Below are 10,592 nucleotides of genomic sequence, written 5' to 3'. Positions count from 1 at the left end.
TTGAGAAGAAACCCTATGAAAAATAGCAGCAGCAAGAGTTGTTTTTCCAAAGCCTCCCATGCCCCAAATTCCAATTATTTGAACTTTTGAATCATTTGTCACTAAAGATTCAATCTTTGTGTAGTTTTCATCATATATGAAAAGACCTCTAAATTCAATATTTTCGATTTAGCTTTTGCAGAACAACTTTCATAATATCATCAATCAACTCAGATTCAACTCTATATAATGAATAAATAAAAAAGTACATATAACAAGTTAGTAAATAAATTTAAATTTTAATAGAAAGTAAATCAATATTGAAAAGATAAAGAGCCAAAGAAAAAAAATAAAATAAAAAAAAACTCTTTATACACCACACAACTTCATGAGAAGAGAAAATAATTAGATCCTTAAATTCCAAAATTTTCTCCAAATAAGTATTCAAATATTTTTGTCAAATATTTATCAATTTTTGTTGATATCTAATAATCTCGACTGAAAAATTATCGGGATTACTGTAATGAAATTTGTCTAAACTGTATTTTGCTTCAATCTCTAAAACTCAATGTCATGATCTTATTTAGGGCCAAACTTAATTCTATCCAAAACTAATATAGTTGTTTGTTACAAACTTTCTATAGGTTTCATATGAAAAACAAAATTTCCGCATTTTCTATATTTTCATTATTTTTAACTAAATTTCATATAATAAATAAATATTGGCTGGAAATTATTTAATCAAATTTGGAATAAATATTAGAAAAGGAATGGAAATATTATCCAAGTACGAAATTATATTCCTTATATCCGCTGAAAAAAATATTAAATAATTAATGTTCAAAAATTAAAATAGAGAACCAACTTGCTTTCTTTAGTTATAATTTTTATTTCAGCATATGTATTATATGTATTATATATATATATTCTATCAAACTTCGTATTCTAGAGTTGATTAGACTTCGCATATTTTGGTAAAAGAGAGGAAGAAGAAGTAGAAGCCATGAATATGGTGTCATTTTGAGGAAGAAAGCGCTCTTATATAAGGAAGCACATGCTGCAAGCCAAGTCAACCATTTTATTTTATTGTCACTTGGTAATTATATTTTCATGGAGAAGTTAATAATGCTTTAGAGCTTGTGTATACGTGATTTTTTTTTAATTTATCAAAGTTCTATAAACTCGTCCTTTATTTTAATTGAAAAAAATGGAAAATGACATTATCGATTTTTCCATTTTTCTTTAATATATGTATGCACAATTGATCCTTTCTGAGTCTAGGTTTTGGTGATGAAACAAAAATTCTTCAACTTTATATCCGTTAAAAATGAAAAATATTGTATATATTTAATATGTTTTGAAAATGTGTTATTTAGTGTTTTTGTTTTTGTTTTTGTTTTTTAAATGCTGAAAGCATTTTCTAAAAAACGGCTATGCTAAGCCTGTAACATACTGAACCGAATCAACCACTAGCACTGAATCTTTGGCGACTTGTCCATGCCAATAACAATGACAAACTCTGAAGAACCCTCCCTTCCCAACCCTAACAATAACACTCAAGACTCCACCAACAGCGATGCGGAACCTCACCACCACCACGATATTGAAGATGATGAAGAAGAAGAAGATGACGAATACGACGAGGAGGACGACGTCGTTCAGCAACCGAATCGCACAATTCCCCAATCCGCAGCGTCCAAGCTGCGCGAGCAGCGTTTCAAGGTGGAAACCCTATCGCGGCGGTTGTCGTCGGAGCTTGTTCCGATCCGAGTGCATGACGTGGTCATAAACGGCAACACTAAGACCAAGGATTGGGTTATTGTGGCGGAGCTCGGAGGCATAGAGAACGCCACCAGCATGCAGGAGCTCGTGCAAGTTTCACAAATCGCCATTTCCAGGCTACAGGACCTCGAAATCTTCGATTCCTGCACGGTTCGCCTTGAGGCTGGGCCCCGAGAACTTCCAAACACTGCCAATGTCATCGTCGACGTTGTCGAAACCGGTAACAAAGTTTCAGCCAAATTCAGCGTTTATAACAAACCCTCGGTACCTTTCTTCCTATCATATTGATATAATGCATAGACTTGAACTGGATGCTTGTAACTTTGATTGAGGCATTGCATTGTACAGAAACGTATGTGCAAATATACGAGAGCCTATCAGGGGAGAAGTGAAGAAAGGAACTCTGAACATTAGTATTACTTAGCTAGTCAACCATAGATTTAATTGAAACTAACCTTGACAGTCTGTGGCAGATTAGATGGTCATGCTCTCACGCTTTTTATGTATATACTACTACATCATAGTAATTAGACAAAAACTTACTCTAGGTTCCTAAGGTGTTCTCTCTACTATTTTTCATCAGAATTTCATATTCATCTCGGTGTTTTATATAATTCTTCAATACAAAGCTTTATTGTGTGGATTACTGAGATGAAACTTCAATTCTGAAGAGAGAACAATACCAACAACACCTATGGAAATGTTTCTAAGTTTTGTCCGAACATTGTTTTTCCTGCTAGGTTTGAAGTGTTAACAAGGACAAGGGAATCTATTTTTTATTTGTGCGAAAATTTGTGTTTTTTGTAGACTAGTTCTTGGACAGCTGAAGGTGCTCTTACGTATAAGAACTTCTTGGGCTATGGTGATCTATGGGATGCTTCTTTGGCCTATGGTGCCAACCAAGCGACTGAGGTGAGCATCGGGGTGCATGCCCCTCGAGTTAGAAGGTTTTTAACTCCTTTTGTGGCACGGCTATCCATGCTTTCCCAAGATTGGCAAGAGACTTCCTCGTACAAAGATCAGTTAGTGGGTGCGTCTCTTGGGTTGATCTCGACCAAGCACCATGACCTAGCATACACTCTTGGATGGCGTACCTTGGCAGATCCATCACAGATGTCATCCAGGTCTATAAGAAGGCAGCTTGGTCATGGTTTAGTGTCTTCTTTGAAGTATACATTTAAAGTTGATAGGAGAAATTCTCCTATCAGGCCAACAAAAGGATATGCTTTTCTTTCCTCCACACATGTTGGTGGCCTCACTCCAGATCCACGGAGCTTGCGGTTTCTGCGCCAGGTGTGACTAAATTCTTTTATTTTCCTTCAATTAATATTAATTTGATACTATGTAAATTTAAGTACAATGCTTATACATATTAACACTCATGTTCAATTCTGATAAAAAAAACACGCATGTTCTATTGAAATCATCTTGGGAGTGGCTAGAATTTACAAATTGATGCGATCAGAAATTTTAAAATGATTTGATAGAATGAATATGTAAAGAAATATATGACCAAAATTTATATGGAAGGAGTTCATCTCCTTTGTCAAAGATATCTATTCTCCATAAGAGAAACTAGTCTCTGCATTTGGAAAAACACTAAAATTGCTTTTTCTTTTCTGTTTTTGAGTTTGTTATTTTCAAATCTATTTATTGTACAGAAAAGTTAAATATTTTTTTCTTAGAAAGTGCACAAATAAATGGTCACCCTATACGTCATTAGTTACCTTGTTGACATGATTCAGTTGGACTTTGTTGTTTGTGATGATAAAGGGGTACTAGCTAGTCGAGGCAATGCTTATGATTAATGATAAATTTGTTTATCTTTTGTTTTCATAATTGCTGTCTCTAGAACTTGATTGGTTGCTTATAGCGTTATTATTCATTGTTGAATTCAATATCCCTTAGTGGGACTGAAATCACAGTGCAAATGTCCAAGGAAGGATTTCACAAGTACGAGGTTCAAGGAACTCTTTCCCATTTGCATCCTATCCTGCATGAATTAGATGCAAAAGTGCTCTCTAATATTTTAACGTTTGTCATCTGTTATAGATGCTTTGTGTTTCTTGGATGAGGCTAACAAGTGCAACTTTCATCTGATTTTTTTTTTGTATGAAGCTAAACCTTACTGGGTAAATCTTACTGTATTTCTCATTAATTGAGACCTTGAATAAAATAATATAAAATAGAAACAAGAAATACAGGAATGAACAATCAAACTACCCCAAAATAGTTTGCTGTGTTATTGGACTTCATTTGACTAGCATTATGACGCTGTTTCTTTTTTCTTCCACTTGTTTATCTAGGAGTTGTTAGTTCATGGTAAATTGAGTTTTTAACTTATATTTCTTTTTCTTTACTTTTACGTCTCTTTAATAACTTTAACCGGTGGTGGGAAGATAGTGCGGTTGCCATTGTGTATGGCAAAGGAATCAGATACTACATGGTAGATGCGTGGCCTGCTCATTCTTTTTCTTGGTGAATTGTGTAGGGTGCTTTTGGTTATAGTAATTGTTGAGGATGGGGCAGCCTTTAAGGCATGGACTATGGTTACAGTAACACAACATTTGTTGAAGAAAACATCGTGTAAATGTTTTTTTCTGTCCTGAAATTATAAAGGGATGTTATAATAGTCGATGGGTTTTAACGCTGGGAAATAAGTCCCTGAAATTGAATTGCGTTTGTCCCTGTTGTTAGTCGTCCACTGATTCCTTTGGCCAATGTTTCATGTAGTACTTTATCTTCCGTTTTGACAGCTGACATTTTACAATAACACCTGACAATGTAAGGAAGAAGTAACCATTACTACAAATAAATGGGCATCCATGTATTTACCAAAAGGGCAGATAGCACGCCACTTCAAACGTTGGTTAATAAAGTTAGTGAATGACTATTTATAAGGACTAACTTGACCAACAGAATTCAATTTGAGACTTATTTGCGAGAAAGTTACATGCAGAGACTATTATGATAGTGCTTTACAATTTTGGGGACAAAAGTGACGACATTCATTTTCTGTTCTATGTTATTTTGAAAACTCTTTTTGTTGAGCAACTCTATTAACTCTAATGTTCTAATGCAGGAGTTTGATGTTCGCTTTGCTGTCCCTTTTGGGTTTTACAATACAGCATTGAACCTTGGGATATCTGCTGGTGCTGTTTTTCCATGGGGACATGGATTCAAATCCAAGCCATCTCCCCTTCCAGAAAGGTTTTATTTGGGTGGTGATTTTTCTCCAGTTTGCACCCTAGGAGGGCCAACAACCTTATGGGGATTTAAAACTAGAGGATTAGGTCCTACTGAACCTCGTAGGCCAAATAGAGATGAATCCGATGATGACAATTCCTCTGGATGGGACTTCATTGGTGGAGATCTTGCTGTTACTGCTTTTGCTGATCTCTCGTTTGATCTTCCAATTAGGTGGTTGAGAGAATATGGAATACATGGTCATGTTTTTGCTGGTTCTGGGAATGCTGCTAAATTAACTCAAAATGAATATAGGCACTTCTCTCCTCGGAAGTTCTTGGAATCTTTTCGAGTGTCAGTGGGATGTGGATTTGTTATTCCTACTAGCCTCTTCCGCCTAGAGGTCAGCATCTACTTTAATTCTTTATTTTTAATTAAAAAGATCGAACTAACCAGAAGTTGAGAGTTTGTAGTGAAATGTCAGTGATGACAAAATAGAGGATTTGGAGTAAACATGTATATTTCGACAATAAAGAGTGTGAAGAAAAGAAAAGACAAACATAGAATTTTTTTAATCTTGTAGTCACTGGTATAAACGATTTTCCCCTTTTTGGTCTTCTCCCACATTTAATTTTGAACTAACCACTTAGGACATGTTTATGTATTTATTAGCAATATGGTATGACATGACATTTGAATTCAGCAAGGTAATTTAGGTGAACAATCTGTTGAATTGATAAGTTAGCATTGTTAGGATTATTTCTTTTTTGTGGTACCCATCTCCTACACTCCACCTTACCTTTTTTTTTTTTTTAATTTTCAATATATGTATTTCTTCACCAACTTGTAACTTGTTTCAGGGTAACTACGTTCACATACTCAGAAAGGGTGAGCAAGATCGTGGGAAGACTGGATTTAGGTTTAGTTTCTCAGCTCCTTTGTAGCAGCCGTATTCTCTGCCATTTTTAATTCTATTTTGATGTAGTTCTCCAATCATTAAATAATTTTTTGCCATCTAACTCAGCATGGAATAAGAGGGCATCCAGTCATAGCATATTTTCTTCCCGAAAATAACGCACTCTATACTGCAATTTTAGATGCATTGCCACTGAGAGTTCGTAACCTTTTCCGGCTTGCTTGTATTGTAAAGTGTATACCACTCTTTTATTGGTTCAGATTTCATCCGTGTGGAGATTTTTTAGTCATATTTTGTTTTTTTTGCCTTTCTTGTGTGCATAATAAACAATTCCATTTAATTAGAAGTACTTGATAAAATTAGTAATTAAATTTGAAAAAAAAATGTTGGAAAGCATAAAAAGTAATAATGTTTTTAAAATCGAAATGGAAATTGCAGCAATAATATATAGTAGTGATTCAAGATTAAATAATTAAATTGCTAATAATTTAATACGGCTTTTATTCTTAATATACCACATCAAACAGTAATAAGAAAAAAATAATACAATGTTTGTAACTTCGTGATGTCAAAATTAAACTTCAATTACAAATATTTTTACTTCTAAATATAAAATTCAAAACAAAACCAAATCAAACATATCATACCATTTGAGTGTAATATAACATATAATACCCATTGAATTTTAATATAATTACATAATTAAGAGAATACCTCAACTCAACCACATCAGTTTGAATAGAGTAACCACTACCGTCTAAATTTTAATATTGTGTCACATTCTGTAGAATAAAAAATGAATCCAAAGTCTTCAACACCAACATAGTTAATAAGTGATACTTATTTACAAATTTTCTTAACATCTTCATCAATATTTATCAGCAATAATTAGATAAGACTACACAGAATTTCTCTGTGCATTATTAATTTAATTTAATACAAACTTCATTTAGAATTATTAAAAACAAAGTAAAAACAAATAATTAGTCGCAGAAATTATAATATTTTTGTATGAAGTTTTTTCTTAGTTTTAAATAGATAGAGGTAAGATATTCTTCTAACAGGGATTATTTCCTAATCAGCAGTCATTTGGGAAAACTCCAAAGCATTGAAACCAAAAATTGTAAACAAGAAATGATGAGGTATTTTTGAAGTATACCAATTTCATTCACAAAATATACAAGTGTGAAGTGATGTGAATATCATCATCAAACAGAATGATGAGGCTGAGAGCAGCACCTATTGAGGAGTCTGAGCAGTGCATCTGCTTTTCTTCTAGCTCTCAAAGATCCATCAGAAGCCAAGCTTTGAAGAGAAGGAATGCTTCTTGGATTTGCCAAGAGTCTTCTTGCAACCACTTCTCCCTCTTCTTTGCACAGTCCAAGCAAAAGGGTTATTGAATTTTCCTTCCCTTTCACTGAACCAAATCTCAGAAGATCAATGAGAAGTGGCACCAATGCTCTACTATTTCTTATCTCTTCCAATCCCTCAGAGCAACCGAGGAGTGAAGCAAGCACTGCAAGTGCATCATCTGTTATGCCAGCCTTGTCATCCATCAGCAATTCTACCAGCACAGAAACTGCACCAGCCTTAACAGCACTAACTTTGTTAGGATTGTAAACTGCTAGATTGAACAGTGCAGACGCAGCATCTTTTTTCCCTATTGAAGTGCCTTCTTTCAAGAGTCCAACTAAAGCAGGTATTGCCCTTGGTCTTCCTCCAATGTGCACTTTCAGCTCATCCACCATACACAAGCTGTATATTGCTGCTGCTGCATTCTCCCTTGCCTCCATGGTCTTCCCTGATTCAAGCACTTCTACTATGCTATCAACTGCTCCTGCTGCCATGATCAAAATCTTGTTGTTGTCAAATATGGAGAGGTTGAACAAGGTTGTCACTGCATGCTCTTGAATTCTTGAATCTTGAGATCCCAGAAGTGTTACAAGAAAGGGAATGGCCCCTACTTCAGCTATGACACTCCGGTTGACCATGCCGGTTTTTGCAAGTAACCGAAGTTCATATGCAGCTTGCCTTTGGATATCAGCAGAACCAGTTGCCAATTTTCCAACAAGAAATTCTGCTGTCATTTTGACAGCATCTGCAGCAGCTTTGTTTGCAGAAATATGGTCGATGGCCTCCTCCTTCGAGTTCTTCTTGTTGTGGTTGTTTCCCTCGGTTGAAGGATCATTAACTGGGACATTGTTGTCATAGCACCATTGCTGAACAAGGCTCTTCAATGCATAGTTGGGTATTAAAGCAGTGTGAATTAACCTTTGCCCACTTTTGGGGCATGTATGATGACCAGAGTTTATCCATTGTCCAATCGATGTTCTATCATATGTGTGCCCAGATGACACAATCACGGGGTCCCTCATTAAGTCAAGTGTTATTGGACAACGAAATTCATCAGGAACATTAGGTGTCATGAACTGAGAGGATGAAGAACTATCATGAACTTTGTTATACAAAAATGAAGACAGTGGCTTACAATCTTCTTCATTTCTACTACTCTCTCCATCTCTGAATATCATGGTTTTGGAATAAGACACCAACGATATGAGGTTGTTTATATTGGAGACAATGATGAGTCCTCCTGTGCCAGCTTGGTTCTGAGCTTCAGCCTTTAACTTTGATATTTCTCCATCATAATCTGATGGGGTTCTCAGACCATTGCTGCTCAGTATTTCTTCCACTTTTCCAAACTCAACAAACCCTTTGTTCTTCTTCTTTTGTAAACTGTTGTTGGCCATTGCTAGTTTAAGTTGTTCTCTTCGATGAAGCTCTCTAGGATCAATGAATAACTCAGCCTTCTTTGCTTGCTTGTGAAGAAGCTCCACCTGTTCCCTAATATCTGATGTTACATTGAGCAAACTCAAAGGAAGAATATCAAGGGCCCTTCCCATCTCCTTCACCAGCACATAAAATTGGTTGGAAATGAACTCTAACTGTATCAGACTCCAAAGAGAGCTTCCATCTTTGCAGTCTTGGATCAAAACCTTAACTCTTCTTATCACAGAGAACAGTTCTGTGAGACACAGGACTGAAGAAGGAGGAAGTGGAGTACCCGATTCTTTAATCTCTTCAAACAAAGAAGAAAGAAGCTTGATCCTTCTGATCATGGATGAAACGTTTCTTATGTGTACGAAGGGAAACTTTTCCATTGAGTCAACTTCTTTGGATATATGAATCAAAGAATCTAGCAGAGACCCAGATGGTAACAAGCCTTGGGAGACCATCATAGCAGATAGAACATCATTCATTGTGAAGAGGATGTTTTCTTCATTCTCATGCTTCACACAAGTTTCTCTCTTCAAGGAATTGGATTATTCTGAGACCTTCTTAAGGCACTTTTTTTACATTAAAATAATTGTAAAAGAAGTTAGCTATTTGATTATTAAATGCATCGTATTTTTGGCTCTTTCTATTTGTGTAGTTTGTGCTAAAGACAAGAACAAAAGTACTAAAGAGAGTTGAGCATTACCTGGGGTGCTGCCATTTGGAGGATTCTCCATGCGTGCGAGATTAGTGGTATTCCTCAGACAGTTTTTTATTCAAAGATTAATACTTTGAGCCATTTTTCAATTCAAACGTGAATAGTTTATGATAATGAGCCCTGTTAAACAGCTTTCAGTTGCTTGGTTTCTCCACCTTTGAAAATCTTATTCACGAACCAAATGAATATTTTTCATGCAACTTGTTATTTGATAAATGTGCATGCCAACAGATGCATAACATTTCATTTTCTTGATCTGTCGTTTGAGGAAAGTAAAGCATTATACGTAGATTATGACTCCTGAAATCCTCAACGGCTCTTTCTAAATCATCGTGCCATCCACTTACCATTTCTGATGTCATGTTTGTCTTCTCTACCATAGAATCCAAAATTGCACCCTCTCTAATGTTCTTGCTTTTGCATCATGTACTAAATGTCAAAGGGCAGAAACAGGTAATAATTTGTTTATTATAAGTATTTGTTTCTCATGAAAACACCATTGGTAAATGGTTATAAATTTTTATAAATGTTGTGAATATTAAGATGATTAAATGTGCCACATTTAGTAAAGGTTGAAAAGTTTTATTATCACTTTAGAAAGTTTTAATCTCAGTTTAGAAGATGTAATATGTAAATAGATACAAACATCAGTTTATTAATTTATTTTACGATATTAAATTAAATTTATAATTCATTTTCTAATAATATAAATATACTTTATAAGATAAGATAAAATTACACTAGTTTTGATTAATATACTCTATGACCACCCGGTCAATCAAGAATCGTCGGTCAATCATCCAGTGAAATGATATCGGTTCAAAACAATCATTAATTGATAATTATTTTGAGCAATAACAGTTATTAATAGACAGTTAAGAAAAAGAATAATCATTGACTGAAAATTAATTAGAATAATATTAGTAATTAATGGGTTAGACCTAATTGTAAGCTTATTATAATATTTATAAATATATATTTGAATAAGAGGTCAGGTATAATTTTAACTCTGATTACTCATCCTTATTACATAATTATTGAGTAAATCATTGACTTGGAAGTCGAAGTACCTTTGACAGGTATCCACCCCCACCACTAGGATAATGAGAAGAGAGAACAAACAACGTAACTTGAAAGATAAATTATCATCATTATTACATAATTATTGAGTAAATCATTAACTTGGAAGTTTGAGTGCCTTTGATAGGTACCCACCTCCACGACTAGGATAATGAG

General features: G+C 34.8%; 2 protein-coding genes across 2 annotated transcripts; one reads left to right on the top strand and one right to left on the bottom strand.

Annotated features, from left to right (window-relative positions):
- The first annotated feature begins 1,380 nt into the window (after positions 1-1,380).
- Positions 1,381-6,122, top strand: LOC124825655 (uncharacterized). Its single transcript, XM_047298323.2, has 4 exons — positions 1,381-2,025; positions 2,569-3,054; positions 4,844-5,350; positions 5,808-6,122. The coding sequence occupies exons 1-4, from the start codon at positions 1,477-1,479 to the stop codon at positions 5,889-5,891; spliced, it is 1,626 nt and encodes a 541-aa protein (XP_047154279.1). The 5' UTR covers positions 1,381-1,476; the 3' UTR covers positions 5,892-6,122.
- Positions 6,123-6,987: 865 nt separating this feature from the next.
- Positions 6,988-9,123, bottom strand: LOC124825653 (U-box domain-containing protein 1-like). The gene has a single exon (XM_047298321.2). The coding sequence runs from the start codon at positions 9,121-9,123 to the stop codon at positions 7,072-7,074; it is 2,052 nt and encodes a 683-aa protein (XP_047154277.1). The 3' UTR covers positions 6,988-7,071.
- Between the last annotated feature and the right edge of the window lie 1,469 nt (positions 9,124-10,592).

The sequence above is a fragment of the Vigna umbellata genome, chromosome 1, assembly GCF_029865625.1.
Source record: "Vigna umbellata cultivar VRB3 chromosome 1, Vumbellata_1.0, whole genome shotgun sequence".
Taxonomy (NCBI): domain Eukaryota; kingdom Viridiplantae; phylum Streptophyta; class Magnoliopsida; order Fabales; family Fabaceae; genus Vigna; species Vigna umbellata.
Note: the sequence above shows the minus strand (reverse complement) of the source record. Positions and strands in the feature narration are given on the sequence as shown.

Coding starts and splice junctions, on each gene's coding strand:
- LOC124825655 (XM_047298323.2), top strand. CDS start 1,477: ATGCCAATAACAATGACAAACTCTGAAGAACCCTCCCTTCCCAACCCT. Junction 2,026..2,568: donor GCGTTTATAACAAACCCTCG/GTACCTTTCTTC, acceptor TGTTTTTTGTAG/ACTAGTTCTTGGACAGCTGA. Junction 5,351..5,807: donor CTAGCCTCTTCCGCCTAGAG/GTCAGCATCTAC, acceptor AACTTGTTTCAG/GGTAACTACGTTCACATACT.
- LOC124825653 (XM_047298321.2), bottom strand. CDS start 9,123: ATGAATGATGTTCTATCTGCTATGATGGTCTCCCAAGGCTTGTTACCA.